General features: G+C 32.2%; 2 protein-coding genes across 2 annotated transcripts in view; one reads left to right on the top strand and one right to left on the bottom strand.

Moving 5' to 3' along the window:
• Window positions 1-2610, bottom strand: part of LOC134688234 (mucin-2-like) — a 20390-nt gene extending 17780 nt beyond the window's left edge. Inside the window, exons 1-2 of the mRNA XM_063548733.1 lie at window positions 2438-2610; window positions 100-210 (exon numbers count right to left, since the gene is read on the bottom strand). Coding sequence (XP_063404803.1) covers window positions 100-210; window positions 2438-2543 — 217 coding nt within the window. The 5' untranslated portion in view covers window positions 2544-2610. The remainder of the gene's footprint in view (window positions 1-99; window positions 211-2437) is intronic.
• LOC134688237 (popeye domain-containing protein 3-like) overlaps window positions 1-18824 on the top strand; it is a 25773-nt gene extending 6949 nt beyond the window's left edge. The window contains exons 2-9 of the mRNA XM_063548735.1: window positions 4589-4673; window positions 6420-6667; window positions 6903-7092; window positions 10137-10259; window positions 12107-12212; window positions 14229-14381; window positions 16381-16552; window positions 18441-18824. Of these exons, the coding sequence (XP_063404805.1) occupies window positions 6433-6667; window positions 6903-7092; window positions 10137-10259; window positions 12107-12212; window positions 14229-14381; window positions 16381-16552; window positions 18441-18607 (1146 nt within the window). The 5' untranslated portion in view covers window positions 4589-4673; window positions 6420-6432 and the 3' untranslated portion in view covers window positions 18608-18824. The remainder of the gene's footprint in view (window positions 1-4588; window positions 4674-6419; window positions 6668-6902; window positions 7093-10136; window positions 10260-12106; window positions 12213-14228; window positions 14382-16380; window positions 16553-18440) is intronic.

Genomic DNA, 18824 nt, shown 5'->3' with positions numbered 1-18824 from the left:
TACTTTATATATTTATAAGGAATAAGAACTAGAAGACCAATATTTGTTTTACAATTATATCGCTCAGAACAAATATTTTTCTTTCATATATCTTCATACCTTGACAATAACCACATCTGTAAGCACAGTTTTCTCTGGCCCATGGTGCATATCTTCCTACACAAGATCCGTCGCTAAAATCAAAGCAGCTATCTAGTTTGTCGCTGCAATCTAAAGATAAAAAACATACTAGTATATAATCTTATAGCACCTTTTGAAAAGTTGAACACATAGTACGAATAAAACATGCTGTCAAAATCATCTTCACCAAATTGACTCAAACTGTCTTATTTGATTTATAATCTAATAAAACACGTTTCCAAATTATGATAAGTTTAAATAATCGGGTTAACAATGCATATATAAGATAAAACATATCAGAATTTCGTGTGTGTTTTCGTCTAGACGCTATCTAATTAACTATTGAGATGACCTTCGAAAACTACAGACGGTCACATAACACGAGATAAACATAAACATAAAAATAAATAGATAGCAACCTTGTGCAATTGGATGTCTCTGTCTGTTTGATTTCATGTTATTGATTAAATTTCAATTTTACTTGTATAAGAATTGTTTGGTGAATATAATCATTCAATCATATGATTTATCTTTATTTCCCTTTCAAATTTGACATTCTTTTCTTTTAATAACTGAACACGCATAAATTATGCGCAATCCATCTCTTGCTAAGGGGATAAATGAATGTTCAAATGAATACAGATTCAATGAGCTCGAATTATTCGAATAGTTCATCATCGATATTTCTTAGCTTATTTTGATCAAATTGAAACATAGTGGATGATAAAAGCGCATTATTATTCCACTTTTTCACTTTCATAAATGAATGAACAAAAAAAAATCACGATTTAGATTTTTCATATATCTCGTAGCTTTAATAGATTGAACACACACAGGTCTGAAGGTGCATGTTTACCTGCTTCCAGGTTTACAATCTTATGTTTTACTAAAATATTTACAGTATCAAAGATCCATGGCGAAATTCATGCATCCGAAGGCAGATGAATACCACAATATTTTGCAGATTTTAAGTATATAAGAAAATATTCGTTACCAAATTAAAAAATCTACTCAAAGTAAAACTATATACTGTGAAAGCACTTTTATTCGTGGGGTACCAATTTTCGTGGTATTCGTGGATGACTTTATCCACGAATTTAAGTGTTTAACGAAATAAAACAACCATTGTCCAAATTAAGTCATGGAAAGATCGGTAGGTTTGACTATTGGTATAACCTAGAGAAATATTGATTAACGCCAAATCTGAGAATAATTTAATAGCAGTCGAAGAATTACAACCGCATGCAGGATTATACCTATTTAATCTTTAATAACCTAAACTGTACAACTTTTGATTTTTTTATTCTAATAAAAAATATGTTTGATCAACGAAAGTTTGATTTCCGGTATTGATATGCCATGCCAGTATGATAAAGTGTTCATTTTATATCCTCATAGTTCTCGTACATTTGGGAAATAATAATTTCATGCTGGGCTTGATTTTGATAAGAATTATTTGACAGTTCAAGATACGTTAAAAGCCTTTGTTTATGTTACTGTTTTCAGGTGACATGTTTATGGGCTAATTAACACATTTGATGGTCTTTAATCTGTTGATCACTATATCATGGGTAAATAAGTGTTATCATTACGATTTACACTGGGGCAATGTTTACTTTGCAATTTTCTTCAATCAAGACTATTTGTAACATTCGTTTCTAAAGGCTTTAAATTTTCAATTATTTTTTTTATTAGAAAACTAAAATCCACGAATTTAAAAACCCACGAACATGTTAAAATTGATCAAACCACGAAAATTGATACCCACGAATTAAAGGACTTTCACAGTATACTACATTGTATATATTATGTCTTAGGAAATAGTTTAATTTGTTTTGAGTCGAGAGGTCCGTCGTTGCAAAATTTTACCAAAATATTTGAGCTAAATAACAGGACTATTTGATTGAACTATTTAAAACGACGAATGTATGTTAATTAAATTATATTGACCCTCGATATTTCAATCCAGTTCAGGTTTCCCAATTAAAGTAGTACTTCATTTAATCACTAAGACTTATGTTTCAAAGGCAATGATGTAAAAATTTGTAAAAACGTTGAGAGCTATATGACAAAAAAGTGGCCTATGTATAATAGTCAAAATGTAAGGTTATCTATGCCCGAGGTAGATGAAACTTTAGTTTAACTTTTCTAAACATTTTCTCAAGTTATCGACAGGAGATTTCGACTTTGGGAGTTCATTCTGTGAAATTACAAGTTATGTATTTGTCTTTGTAAGCCAAAAAATATAGTAAAACAACATAATTTGGCCGCATGGCTTCCATGAACGGTCACGCTATAGAATCATATCCATACAAACCTGGCATAGTACTAGCATGCATTTCAGTAGTAGCATCCGAAACACCTATAGTAGCTCCATTAACTAACGTTACCGCTGCAAGCAATACTAAAATAATCGAAAACATTTTAAACCATGAACCAAGAGCTGCTTACAGAGACCTTATATTGGAAGAACTGCACTGTTCTGTGTTGGGATCATGAACTGTATTAATGTGAAAGATAGTGCATCGATCTTTTATAACCAATAAAACAAAGATTAAAGAAAATAGTGACCATAAGGGTCTGCGTGCATGCATTCACGTTACTGCTGTCTTAAAAAAGTTATATATCGAAGTTAGAAGTAAATTAATTTCATTCAATTATAAACTAATGGGTTTTATGTTTAGCATCGACTAATCGGACAGTACTTAACCTAGTTAACCCCCATTTAAGGCCTCTACTTCAATCTACTGCGTTTGGTATGGAACTGTGGTGGAATTAGTACAAGTCATATTTTGATAAAATTTGTAACTGAAGTACCCTCACCGAGCAAGATCACCTATGACAAACACGACCTATGTGTCAATCCGTCCATTTTAACGTACGAATTTCACCGTTGTCTGAATGATTATTGGAGAAGAGGTGTGACATTGAATTGTTATCAATTATGCCCTAATTTTACCTTTATTGAACTCAAGACATATTGACATATATTGTAAAGTTTGTTTGTATAACAAAAGGTCTGGTCGTGAACACTATACAGGTACATGTAGGAGTCCAATATTCTGACGTACTTTGTGATGGGAACTGTTGATATACGTAGATCCATACAATAATAAGCAGCAAGTACAGAAACATATTCTGAACTGTACTTAATCGAACTGTCTGTGTTCTTGACAATTATACCGAACTCCAATTGTTCCTGTGACCTTAATTATATCTTATGACCATTACTAAGGTATTTGTACAAAACCTAAAAGGTTAACAATTGTCACATTTTTTCATTGAAAATTAAGTGTCATGTTATAAATATATTTCTTAAAGTTCCTAGTAAGAAATTTTGTAGTTTTTTAAGAAACTGAGAGGCAAAGTTAATCATATATGATTTCGTTTATTATTTTTAGTTTCCTATTGGTCTTTACGCTCTTTTGTTTTATAAAGTGTCATTTGTATTTATTTATTTGGTATGAAATTTATGGACTTTCGTATACCTTTTCATGAAATTGAATATAATGAGAAACAATGTGAAGTCTTACAATAAAAGATGTGTGGTAGTTTCTATGCTATATTCTAGTTCTCTTTTGTCTAGAATTAAATCACAATATAGAGTTTGACATTTGATGTTGACCCATTGAGATATCTCATAGTACTGTAATCGGCTTGAATTTTGGGGTCGTGAGTTCGAACCAAAGACGGGAATTTTCTTCTGCTCCTCCGCTTTGCACATGTCATATAAGAATAGAACAAAAGATTGGTCGACACACTCAGACCATTCATATTCCTAGAAATGCATAGCAGGTAAGATAAGAACATATATTGACCAATGATGCGAAATGCATGCTCTTTGATTGTCTGAGTATGCAGTTCTGAGAATTCAAAACTTCCCTCTCTACGTCTTCATCAAATACAGCATAATAAGTCGCGATTTCCAAAAGTGATGCAGACCAATTGCGCACTTGTTGCCATACATCGTCATGTAAAGCCCTCAGTACTAAATAATGGCAATAAGAAGGTAATACTAGTTTAAAAACAAATTATAACATGTTGTCATTACATTGAACATAAAAATATAATATAACGTTGTGTTTTTGTTTGTTTTGTTCACAGAAACATGTAAACATAAATTTTAAATCTAATCTAACTATGAAAAAAACCAAGAGCCATAATAAAGTCAAAACAAAGCAATTATTTATATGTATATATCTCAAGAAACAAATTAAGATATCACAGATTTATATTTTACATAGAAGACCGTTACATTTTCAGCATTATGCAAGTTTGTCTATTTTTTTTTACATGGCATACCGTGACAAATTTTGGTATCACATGCATTAACGACATAATCCAACTTATCTTTTAAATAACGTAAAACAAAACTACAAATATTCAATATAATTGTTTCTTTCATTATGTTTTAGCTGTCGCATATTATTATCAATAACAAAGTATGGTTGTCTTTCCTTACCTACAGAATTGCAGACATTTTCAGACACACCAGACGACGAGACCTTGATGGCAGCACAGGTTGCTGAATGAGTAAATACTTATTAATAAAGGTAAGTGCTGCTTAATATTTTATTATACAACGTTTTATTCTACTTCTGAAATGTTTTCTGTAGTGTATAAATTGTCAGATAATTATGAAAAGTACTGAAATAAATTTACAGGATTGAAAGCTACAGTGAGTTTTGCATCGATTTTACGCGATTCGATACTATTACAATGCTATACGTTTGTATGTAAATCATAACATGTTTTTAAATACAAATATTCCATCATAAACACAATACAAAAAAAGGATGAAACATGATTGTTAACTGAACATTACATGGCCTTTTACGAATGAACATTTTTGTATAAGTACACAATAAAGAGCCATACGTGTATAACAGTATAACACTACATATTTTTTGAGTCTCAAATTTATAAACAAAATCAGATAAGTACCGATAAAAAATGTCAAAGATCCTAAAACAGTGCCAACCACCGTTGTAGCTACTCGCCTAGAATGCACAATGAAGAAGTCTTTGGTTCGATTGCCGGTCAAGAAACATCATTGACGTGCTTATATGTATTTGTTGCTACTCTTCTTGGCATGTGGCATTAAAAAAGTAAGACCAAAGATTGGTCGGTCCAAATGCAGTAAAGCGGTCAGGATAGGGTGACAGGTTACCCTAAAAATATTACTGTGTGAACAATTTGATATCAGATTAACAGTTTAAATTTAGAATGAAATGGGGAATATGATAAACAGATAACAATCCAACCAAAGAGCAGACAACGTGTTCTTGTCTTTATATGCCTGAAATAGTTGTCACTGGACGTTAAACACCCATTCATCATCGTAATCATACTACATTGTTAGGTTTATTTGTTATGTTGAGCGTTCTCTAAAATGTGTAAATCCGCAATACGTTCTTGTCCTTTATGTTAGTGGAATGCAATTCTTGTTCGCTGTTAATCATATTTGTTTTCTTTTTTTTTGTTTTATACATAAATCAGTTCGTTCTTGTGGGTCAATTTTCACAACATACATGTATTAAGATAATTCTAGATAATACACATATCATTAAGGTAGATAGAAGTGTTATCAAATTCACCAACTAAATGGTAGGGGAGGGGGAGGAGACCCAGGTTCTGCCATCAATTGTAATTAATGAAAAAAAAACAAGTCTGTTATTCTATTAGCGCTATTGCTACCTAGGAAAACCAAGAACCTGTTGATGAAATAAAATGCCGAAAAGTAACAAGATTGAGTCAGCAGAAAATATACTTTTTCTATTTTCAAGAAATTTCACAACTATACAAAACAATCATAACCTTGAATAAATGATCCTCAACACACTCCATAACTCTGAAGTCAGTATTAGTGTAAACATTATTTTATTATGAATAATAAAAGTATAATTATAAACACATTCACAAGCAACAAGTGCTTATATTAATCTGTCTCCTTGATAAATTAAATACAATAAACACAAACAAACCAGAACCTGCTCTGATACATAATAAAAATATTGATAATGTTATTTGAGTTACATAAAGTCAGTACTGCCCTTTGTATTGACGTAGTCTACTGATAATGTTGTCCTTTAATGGGTACTGCAAATCCTTATCATAACAAGGTAACTGTTATGAACTTTCAGGATAGATTTATACAACTGAGACGACAATCAATGATAAAACTGTGTGCCTTTTACATTTTGTTTCAGATATCTTTTTAAAATAATTGTACAAACTTTTAAAACAAGAACAAAACGTAGAACACTTTTTTTATTTATTATTCTTAAAATCTATTTTAGAATAGAATCCAGAATGTTCAGCATGGAAACAGAAGAAAATCATACACTAATGGCCTGGAACAATATATCACAACTTGACAACAGAACCGTCATCTTCAGAAACTGGACAAACCCTGTGATTGGCTGCTTCACCTGGAAGTCACCCAATCATTTTCTTTTTCAGTTGGCAAACTGCGTTCTATTACTAGCTCTGTTTGCTCCAGATGGAAAGAAAGGGATACTTTTCATGCATGGGTTCTTTGTTTTGGGTATTATCCCTATTGTTATCTTCTTTTAGAATATTGCTCGCAAAAAATATAGTACTGAGCTGATGGTACATTGTAAACTAATGTAATACAGAAATCTTGCACGAACTGTCTTTTTCATGTAAGAATTTTTAATAATGTTACATTCTTTTTAAAAATTTAAGACAAATTATTCAAAACTGATATTCAAATTATTAATGTATTTTGAGAAAATGCCCAAAATATATATCTTTTACAGGATTTTTACTGTTATCGGTGTGGTCATGGGTTGTACTTTGTGCTCCTGATTTCTTTTCCTGGAATTTTTCTTTTATGGTGCTGAATGCGATTCAGACATTATTCCTGATGTACCACATTAGACCAGTTAAGTTTTGTGACGAATTGGAACAAGTTTATGTGGCTCTCTTTCAACCGATGAAAATTCCAAGGTATGTACCAAACAAGCTTTTGATCATTGAAAATTGAAGACGAGTTCAGATTTAATCTGCTAAAATGCCATCATTGTATAGACGGCATACTTTTAGATATATTTCTTAAATAGATATAGGAAGATGTGGTGTGAGTAAGTTATAATATTTTGTAATAAAAAAGAACTTGTCTGAAATAATAATAAAAATATAATCACACGAAAATAGTTTCACTCATATTCTTTTCCAACTGATAACAAGTATACGTTTTGCGCAGACAAAAGAGTAGAAGATCTTATTTTCAAAATGGAAGATATTCTTTATCGGTCTTCCCTATACCTGTACAACCTTGTACAGCTCCACGCATTTGTTGCTATATCAATTGTTTATCCTGGCCTTTATAACTTAAGACCTTGACTTATCACCACCCATGTCATAATGTTTGACTTCCACTTCATACCATGTTAAACTATTGTTACGACTTATACAATCCGGTCAATCATTATCACACTGCCCTTGTGTATATATTGCAAGATACCAGCTGTTCTACATTGTATGAAGAGTTGCAATTGGAATTAAAAGGATCTGAAACTACCCCGTAAATTGGGAACTGTTTCCGAGTATTAAATAAAGGTAACGGTGGTATACCGCTGTTCAAAAGTCATGAAAGTTTTAAAGTATTGGTGGCATGGTTATTTAGAACTTTAAAATAAGTCGGCATACACTGAGGAAATATATCCTCATTTGTGAAAAAGTTAAAGGGTGCAAGCGTTCACAAACATGTTATTTCCGTCACATTATGTTCGTACATGGACAACAAATTGTCAATCGATCAGTTTTAAAGTTATCAGTGATATAGATACAATGGATAAGCGTTGATTCTTGAAAAAGAAACCATGAGCCCGCAGGGCGAATGGTTTGTTTTTCATGAATCAACGCTTATCCATTGTATCTATAACTTAAACTATTGTGATAATATCTATTCAAAATTACAGCCTATTCTTAATTAGAAGGTATTGTTAGTGAGTTTAAATAACAAATTTTATCGTGACAAACGATGCATAGCAACAAATAATATATTACAATTAAATAGTTAAAACAATACAAATACATGTTGAACACACGGGCACAGGACGTTTGTGATTTTTTACCCGTAAAACGACAGGACATTTGCGCTACAAATACTATGGACATTTGCGCTTTTAATTTTGATTCACCTGTATTAAATTGACCGGACATTTGTGCTTTTTACCTATAGTCGTCTACCAGTGATGTTTTTATGTCTTTCTTATAACTTTTAATCACATACCAATGTGCTATGAAATGATTTTTAAACTTTTAACCATAAAGAAAAATATGATTTTAACTCTGCCAGGCCAAACATGCGGGTCCCAAGACCGTATAAAAGAGGAGGATAGTCATAAAAACCAAATATTGCAAAAGCGCAAGAGTCCAATGTAAAAAGCGCAAATGTCCTATGATTTGAAGCGCAAGTGTCTAAAGACATAAGCGCAAATGTCCTATGAAAAAGCGCGCAAACGTCCCGCGCCGGAACACACCACGTTTGCCCTTAAAGATTTTCATTTATCAGGCATCTGAACATTTTTGACTAAATGTGACATATTATATCTTATTTCTAATAAGATTGAGGATGAAAATGGGGAATATGTCAAAACCGGGAACAACAACTTGACAAGAAACATATGTATAGCATATATTTAAAGCATGTGTCCGAAATTTCTAGCAAAAAGTCTTATTCTAGGCATATCACGATTTTCTAGCATAGAAATTTGCGAATAAACAAATGAAATCATACTATATTGATTTTTATACAAAAATGAACACCTAGAATGTAAACATTTTCATTTCAAACATGTGGAATAGCTAACAATGATCCGATTATAAACGCAGAAACTCGCTTTTATTCAACAAAATATCCACAATATTTAAACTTAAAAAAATCATGAAACCGAATACAGGAAAACTAAAGAATAGAGGCAATAAAAAAAATACAAGGATTCGAACCTAAACCGCCAAGTTCTAACTCATTAAGATTAACCATGAAACCTCGCGGCTACCAAACTCATACACTACGAATGCATATTATTGTATATTAAAGGTAAAATCCATGTGTGTCCGTTGTACCGATTTATATCAAATATTCATTTATATATATATAAGTTAGACATTTAAATCGTAACCAATTAGTAGCCGAGAGGTTTTATCGATATGTTGATGTTGGTAACACCTAAGAGAATTCATGGATGGGTTCGATTCCCAGTGCAAGCATATAGAAATTACAAAAAATAAAGGTAAGTTTTTAAAATAATTCCATTAGTGAACAGAAATCAGTAAATTGGCCAATTCAAACTTAATGAAATTAGACACACAAAGAACACAATTGAATATAATTTGGTGAGTCCATTTCAGCGACGGATTTAGGAAGCGTTGATTCTAGAAAAAGAATCCACGGTAAATGAATAGGTTGACGTCACCACAATGGTTTAAGTGGTAATATTGATCTTTTAACTTTTACAAATACGGCCTTGTTCTCGCTCGAGTGGAGTCAAGCAATATCAACAGACATAGGAAGATGTGGTATGAGTGCCAATGAGACAACCCTCCATCCAAATAACAATTTATAAAAGTAAACAATTATAGGTCAATGTACGGCCTTCAACACGGAGCCTTGACCTACACCGAACAACAAGCTATAAAGGGCCCCAAAATTACTTGTGTAAAACCATTCAAACGAGAAAACTAACCGTCTGATCTGTATAAAAAACGAGAAACGAGAAACACGTAAAAATTAAATAAACAAACAACAACTACTGTACATCAGATTTCTGACTAAGGATTTGCAGCGGGATTAAACGTTTTAATGATCTTTCTTTTTCTGAAAAAATAGTATAACATCACAACATAGAAAAACAAACGATAAAATATGTCCACCACCTTTTCATATGATTATCACGGAAATTTGTAACATGTTCTCGCAAATAATATGAATGTAATATTTGCCACTAGACATTGAATGACTTCTGATCAATTAATTCATATTTCAGACATTTGTTCAAGAAACTTGTTTCTACGGATTATTGTACACTGACATCGCTCCATGAAGGCGAGGCTTATGCTACACAAGGGATCAGTAAGACGGACAGACTTGGTCTTTTGATGACTGGAAAGTAAGTTATCATTTAGGAAATGAAATATCTATGGCAGAAAGGACGTGTGCACATTAATTTGATGGATCTTTTACAAAAATTAACCTTAACATATCAAATTGACTTTCAATTAGGTATGACTTTAATATCATTAAAGAACAGGTTTTGTCAAAGTAAATTTTGTGTCGTTGGTTTAAAAAAAAAAATACGTATGCTACTACATGTAAGCTCTTTGGTACACTTCAAGGGATTTATGCGGTGCGATTTATAGCTATTTATCTGTACGCACTTCTGTATCTTTTATTATATGAAAGAGTTTGTCCATTACTTCCAACATGTTGGTCATTTACCTGTAGGCACTGCATTAGTTATGTAATAAAGCTTTTTTCTGTTATTATCATGAACTTTTGTGTTTGTACTTTACTTATGCTGTAGTTTCCTCGACTTTGTGAGTTTGTCTTTTACTGACCGAAAACTTGCCCACTTCTTGATTACACACCCAGCTTTTTTGGTGCCATAAAATAACTTGTCGTTGCTGGACAAAAGTAAGTTACTTTACAGAATAGACCCAAGTTTCCTTGTTTTGTCAAATCGCTTGTCAGCTACCAAATAAAGTTTGATGGTCTGTCCTAAGCATATCAATTACTAGTATCTTATTCACCATACTATTTTAAAAACACATGATATTAAACAAACGCATATATCTTTGTGTTGACGAAGCATTTTTAAAAGCAAGCCCGACGTCTTTTTTCATTGTTAGCAAGAAATTCAGGTTTCATTTTTAGCTCACCGGTGCCCGAAGGGCCCCATGTGAGTTTATGCCATCACTTGGCGTCCGTCGTCGCCCGTCGTCTGTCGTCGCAAACTATTTTAAAAATCTTCCCCTCTGAAACTACTGGGCCAAATACCTTCAAATTTTAACTATATATTTCTTAGGGTATCTTTTTTATACGTTGTATCCAAAGTTTTGATCCATCGACAAACATGGCGACTATGGCTCAAAATAGAACATAGGGGTTAAATGCAGTTTTTGGCTTATATCTCAAAAACTAAAGCTAGAGTAAATCTGACTGGGTGAAATAGTTGAATTGGACAAGATTTATCAGCCCTGAAATTTTCAGACGAATCGAACAACCCATTGTTGTGTTGGTGCCGCTAAATTTGTAGTTTGAAGGAAATTTTGCAGTTTTTTTGTTATTATCTTAAATATTATAATAGATAGATAGAAACTGTAAACAACAATAATGTTCAGCAAAGTAAGATCTACAAAAGACAAATTAACACAATTTGTTCTTCAAGTTTGCTAACGTTTAAAGATCTTCTCCTCTGAAACTACTGGGCCAATTACCTTCAAACTTTAAATAAATGTTCCTTAGGGTATCGTGTTTAAAAAATGTCTCCGAAGTGTTGATCCATTGACAAACATGGCCGCCATGGCTTAAAATAGAACATATTGGTCAAATGCAGTTTTGTGGCTTATATCTCAAAACTAAAGCTTTTAGAGCTTTGACTCCGTCAAACTTTTCAATTGGTCAAGAACTATCGGCCCTGAAATTATTAGACAAATCGAACAACGCATTGTTGGGTTGCTGCCACCGAATTTGTAGTTTAACAAAACTTTGCAGTTTTTTTCTTATCATCTTGAATAGTATTATAGATAGATATAAATTAGGAGCAGCAATAATGTTCAGCAAAGTAAGATCTTCAAAAAGTTTCATGACCAAAATTTTAAATTGACCCCTTAATGAGTTGTCCTTTAAAGACAATTTTATACATTTTGTTCATCAAGTTTGCTTACATTTAAAAATCTTCTCCTCTGAAATACAGGTGAGCGATTCAGGCTCTTGAGAGACTCTTTTTTATTACAGAATGAATGTTTACAGTCATAACAACCTTCTCCACCAAATACACGAAAAGGAATTTATTGACTCACCTGAATTTGAATCTGGTGTTGGTGGCGACGAGAAATACCAGGTAGTAATCAATTCATTTAATAATACTAGTATTATAAATCTTAGAAATGATTAGAAATGTCTTAGAAATGACAACATGATAATTAAAAATTAGCAAAATTTAGTGTTTCCTGTTCATAGTTGGGCGTTTTTCAATAAAAACGTATTTTCTTGTCCCAGCCACTTTAAAAGAATCTTTGAAAGTAATTTTTTGTGCAGTCAGTACATTGAATTATATTTAACATTGTTAAGCGAAGAAACAGTTTATTTTTTAGAGGAATTGATAAGATATTGACTCCTGAATGGTCCAAAACAACCAAAATGGCATGACCCTAGACCGCTTGTTCACCATATATACTCTAAAATATCGTAAAAAAATGAAGAAATAAATGCCTTTTTTTACTTTACATAATTTTTTTAATAATTCAAAAGTATGTTCAGAACCAAGATATTTTAATAAACAGCTTTCAATATAGGTTTTTTAATTTCAGAAGGTGTGTCCCTAACAAAATGTCCACTACGAAACGAAGTCATTAAAATTTGCAAATAAACAGTTTTATAAAATCAATGTAAGTTTTGTTTGCAAGAGATATAGACATTAGGGTCTAACAAAAGAAGTGATGCTTTTATAACGGCAATTAAATTGTTGGTAAGAAAAATTGACCACATCAAATGGACCAGAGTGATACCGTATTTTTGATTATGTCCACTACGAAACGGGTCAAATCTCCTTCAGTATCTGGTTTTAAAATTATGAAAAATATATCATTGTACAGCTTGATAAATGCTTTGATGAATACAATCAGTCTTGTTACTATTGCAATATAGGGATTGTGGGGAAAAAATAAAACATGCGAATACGTCCCTTACGAAACGGTCCCCTACGAAACAAGTATGGGAGAAAAACGTTTCGTAGTGGACACTACCACTGCCATGCAGTCTTTTTTTTAAATCTTTTTTCAATTATATTCGTGCAAAACAAATAACAAGGGTTAGTTTCATGTAATTTTTTTTAATGTTTTTATTAACATATAATAGGGTTGATGTCAACTACGAAACTTTTGTCCACTACGAAACGGTTTTGTCCACTACGAAACGCATCAAAATGTCCACTACGTAACATGAGTTGAACCTTCATGTGTGAAGTACTGTCTAATCTTTATCGATAAAAATGGTTTTCCAATTCAGAAAAAAATGATATTTGTCTAGTATTTAAGTAAACAAACTAGAATGTCTATCGGAAACATTTAAAACTGCAAAAAATATGTGTGTTTAGAAGAAGTTTCGTAGGGGACAAAAGTCCCCTACGAAACAGTACACAAATTATGAAAATAATATCCTTTTAAAGAATATTTAAGATTGCACTTTTTGTTTACAAACAGGTCTATTATAGAGGTATTCAAAATAACTCTTGAAATTAAATTTAAGACAAGTTTATTTTCCATTTTTATTAGGTCTGAAAGTTACGCTTTTATTGAAAAACGCCCAGTTATTCATAGTTGAACCTCTCAAAACATCATATAGTTTACCAAATTTGAAAAAAAGTTACAGTTGTGTATGTTACATGTTGCTTATAATCGATGGTAGTTTTCAACAGTTCTGAGACGAGATTTGCGCTTTAAAAATAAAAGTATAACCAAAGAAATAGTAAAAAATCGCAAGGGAAAAAAAAGACAGAAACACTACAGCAGAAATAAAAGAAAAAACAAGTAAAACGCAATTCAAAAAGTCTGACAATTAAGTCTCCAAAAAGAAGGGGCGGGTCTTTTGTAATTTTATTTCATATTTTATGTTTCACACAGACGCGTCCCGCTTAGTAGGTAATCTATTATAGTCCGCAGGTACGTATACACATTCTTAAGACATGGATTGATCGTCTAGCCTTTATCAGTCAATTTGTATATTGAAATAATTTTACTCTTTAAACATCATAACATTTAAAACAAATATGACCACGGAAACACATCACCAACAACCCATTTTATATATTTTAGAAACTTTATGTTTATATGATTGAATGAAACATTTCGCTTTGTAGGTATCAATCTTTGCCGGTTCAATGTGTCGATATATATTTTGGTCAAGACATAGTTTGGAGTATTTGTTAATTAAGGAATCGTACCTTGCTAACGTATTCAACATTATCCTAGGTCGAGATATTACCAACAAACTGTATGCTTTAAATGAAAAGGTAATAGTAACAATTTTGAAATTTTCAAGATTTTGTATTTTTGCCATTTAGACAACTCTCCACCAAAGACTAGAAGTTAGCAACTATTGGATGGTTGTTTATTTTTATTTAAGTATTTTGGCTATTGAAATCATAATGAAAGAAAAGTTTGATTTACTCGAAATAGATAAAACTATTATCGTAGCATACGTTTGATGTTTTTGTATTTGAATTTGAAAAAAGAGATATGTGTTTTGACACAGACATAACTATTGCAAACGTCTTGTCAGTTAGAGTTCATACTTTGAATATCAGTTAGGTTTTAAACTTGGAAGAATAGTCCATTAGCAGTTGGGCCAAACATAAAGTGATACACTATAAGGTGCTGACTCTACGCACGTTTGTATTGAACTTGAACAGATATATTTTTCTCCTCTATTTTTCTAATGCTTTACACCAAAGAAACAAATAAAAAAACAATACTGAAATCTATACTATTAAACGAGAAGACCTCATTTTGGGTGTCGCTTCTCCTCCTTCCACAATAAATTGATCATTGTGACTGTATGTCCTATAGGTACCATGCATAGTCGCATTTGTCATCCATTCTTATGATTATTCAGTTTCGGTTATTTTGGGAGAAAAACGGAAAAAAAAAGAAGTCCGGATATGTGTCCGTCATCACCCTGGCTTTTTTTCATAGACAACTTCCTCTTCCGTTTATATTTCCAGAAGTATCTATAATAGAGACTCTCTGTTTTCTGTCTACTGTTTTTTTTTAAATGTTTACTATTTAAGGGGTCATACCAGTTGCATTTATATTAGAAAAAAGTAAAACATGTGACACAAGTACAACCAATCGTAGAGAGTTCTCCCTATCATGGTGTTTAGATCGCAAAAATCACAACTATTATACTTCCTTAGATAGGACAAATAATTTTCGCGTTTATCTACATGTAAACTACGATTATACTACTTTAATATATAGAGACTCTCTGTATTCTGTCAGGGAATTTCTATGTTAGTATAGAAAGTCCCTGATTCTGTTTACTGTTTTCTTTGAAATGTTTACTATTTAAGGGTCATACCACTTGTATATATATTAAAATAAATAAAACATGCTCAACTTCATCTAAAACTACCTCGACCAAAAACTTTTACCTTAAGTGGGACAGACGGACGAGACGGACGGACGACCGAACAACGAAAACGAACGCACGGATGCACAGACTAGAAAACATAATGCCAATAATTGGGGCATAAAAATGTATTGTTAAAAGGGAAAATAGTGATTTGGCAAAAATGAAATTAAGGTAGAGATTAGAGGGAGGCTGGACCTTTTTCGGGGCGTCGGGACCGGTTGTTTTTAAGCTCGGGATTTGGGGATTGATCCTTACGAGATCTAGGAATGCATTTTTCGATTGCGGGAAATTAATTTCTCTAAATTCTGAATCTCGGGATTTTATGGCTTTAAGCCCGGGATTTCGGGATCAGGACCCCTCCGATCGACAACCCCTCAAATTAGCCTTAGTCGGTATTAGTCATTTATACATGATACAAATCCTACCATTGGCATGTTAATAAGGCTCTCAAAAAAAATTTACTGATAAATTGTCATAGAAGCATTTTTTAGACTAATAAGGGTATATATATATCTAAGCAGTTACATTTATTTCATGTTTGAAACGGTGCAATTTTTTAATTTGATTTGACTTTTACCAAAAGAAGCATTGTTGCAAAGGAGAAGAATTGTGGTCGTAGGCCAGAAACACGAATATAATTGAATTAAACAGAAAGGAAACAAATATCGGACTTTGGAAAAAGGGAGATACCTTTTATGTAATTCTCCATACATAATATCTTTTACAAAAAAATCATCCTACAAGAGTTCACAAGCTGTATATGCCCGCGATTTCGCGGGTGTGTTCTAGTAGTCTTTTCAATTTTGAGTTAGTGATTTAAATGTTAGCCATTGTTTAGTAATCAGTATCAAAAGTTGTTATAATCTATAATTCTGCAGGTAGCTTTAAGAAAAGGATCACGTGTTGACATTAGACTACCGAGTGTTTCATCATCTCTAAAGGCGAAACAAGATTTACGTAAAACCGTAGCTGGTGTAGGAGATGAGAGTCCGTCTCATGCTCCACAAACCATTATTGATGACACAGGAGACGATGACGTGTATATAGATGGTATGTGTCCATTATTACAAAACAAGATAGATGTTTAAGCTTAACAATATAATATAGCATTTAAACACAAATTGATAAAAATTGTAAGCCATAAATTCTGGATGTTTCAAGACTACCATACGTTTTATTTTGCAATTCGAGACCACAATTTCCTGTGAAAATTTTGATTAATTAACGTACAGTGACGTTAGATTATTTTTGACGTTGATAAGGTTTAAAGGGGCACTAGCTGTCTAATTTCGTGATCACCGGTTTGACTCATATTTTATTCATAACCATGACAAACATTTATCCAAATTTAAAAAAGACTTAAATAGACAATTTACATTACATGGGCTTGATAATATGTAGCTTTGATTAGTGTGTATTTTAGTCTTGACGCCATCTGATTAACTATAGAGTTGACCTCTAAATGCCTTCGATGGTCAAATACGCGATATCAAATGTTTCACCATTGTTTCAATTTAAATGTTGACATTATTTTCCTTTAAAAAAAAACCACGCATAATGCATGCATGTTAAACCGCGCCACATTATTTATGTATGTGCCTGTCCCAAGTCAGGAACCTTTAATTCAGTGGTTGTCGTTTGTTTATGTGTTACATCTTTGTTTTCGTTCATTTTTTAACATAAAAAAGGCCGAAAGTTTTCTCGTTTGAATTGTTTTACATTGTCTTATTGGGGCCTTTTAAGGCTGACTATGCGGTTTGGGCTTTCCTCATTGTTGAAGGCCGTACGGTGACCTATAGTTTTTAATGTTTGTGTCATTTTGGTCTCTTTGTGGGTAATTGTCTCATTGGCAATCATACCACATCTTCTTTTTTAAATTATTCATCTCTAAGTGATGAGTTAAATTGAAGTTCATATGATCAAGGATTCAATGATATCAAACTATTCACTTGCAAGTGAGTAATTCATCATCAATGTTTCTTAGCCCAATTTGACAGCATTGAACAATACTTGCTGCTAAAAGCGAACAATATTTCACTATTTCACTTTCATTAATGATTGAACAAACAAATCATACTTTAATTTATCTCGTACCTAGTGCCCCTTTGAAAGCTGTTAAAATGAGAGTACAGTCAAAAAATGTATCGGACGAATGAAATTCATATAACGTGTCGTTTTCGTTTTTTTTTTAAATGAATTGTTCACGAAAATGAATACATATTCTCTCGTGATTTTTATTTTAATTTTGTGTTCTTAATACTTTATTATAAATATATGGGCAACAGTACACTCAGTAATATGAGGGCACAAACCAAGAAGGTTAAGTAATGAAGTGACCCAAAACTTCAGAAATTAAGTTAATATTATTTTTTAAAAGTACCATCGATAAGAAATGTTGATAGCGATGCGGTATTACAAAGTACATGCACAATATAACCTTAATCAAACTTTGACACACAATTGAAATGAATTTAATATTTCAGTCATCACTAGAACAACTGATAGGACCTTGGACCTTGTCATGTTACTAGAACAAAAACTGAATTGTTTAAGATTAGTTTTGACACAATTCTGCATTTTGCATTTGACACGTTTTAATTTGCAGTCTCAAAGTGTAACGTCAATTTATCAAATAAAAGATGTACGAATCCTTTTATTTTGATTATCCTTTATCTTGTATATATTTGACAAGATGTAACTTGTATTTACACTCCTGTACTAACATAAAAATCTGTTGAAGCACTTTTAAAGTAATTGTAAAAAAATGTTAAAATTGCTTTTAAAACGAAAGTTGTTTTATATGATAAAAAGACGGACCCCGGCGAAGAAATTTTGTTGGGCGTTGTCATTAGACCATAATTTGATCTTTTTCTTGTTTATCTCTTAATGTTTTCGCTGCAAAAGAATTCAAAATGACATATACTTGTTATGTTTTTAGAGAGTGTTGAAGATCAGGAAAAAGAAGGGCTATTGAACGGCCATCTTAGACAACCATATTTTCGGGGTCCAAGTCTATCGACTTGTAGTGAATTTTCTCGTGGAGAGTCACCAAGATGTTCCATTAATTCTCATTCAAGCAATTCTGGCATTCATATCAAAATGTAACTACAAAGCTGTTTAAGTACCGTTGGATGATCATTTTAATCATTACCTAATGTGAGTTTATTTGATAACTTGTCAGAGGAAATGAGAAGTGTTTGTATGTGAACACATATGCCAAGGTAACATTTTTAGATCTACCATTGTTGGGATACATTAAAGACGAGACATATATAAATTAACGTGTAGGCTGTATATAACCAAGGGTTATCGATTGCGAAAG

This window comes from Mytilus trossulus, chromosome 10, assembly GCF_036588685.1.
Source record: "Mytilus trossulus isolate FHL-02 chromosome 10, PNRI_Mtr1.1.1.hap1, whole genome shotgun sequence".
In the NCBI taxonomy this organism is placed as follows: Eukaryota; Metazoa; Mollusca; class Bivalvia; order Mytilida; family Mytilidae; genus Mytilus; species Mytilus trossulus.
This window is presented reverse-complemented; position numbering and strand designations above follow the sequence as displayed.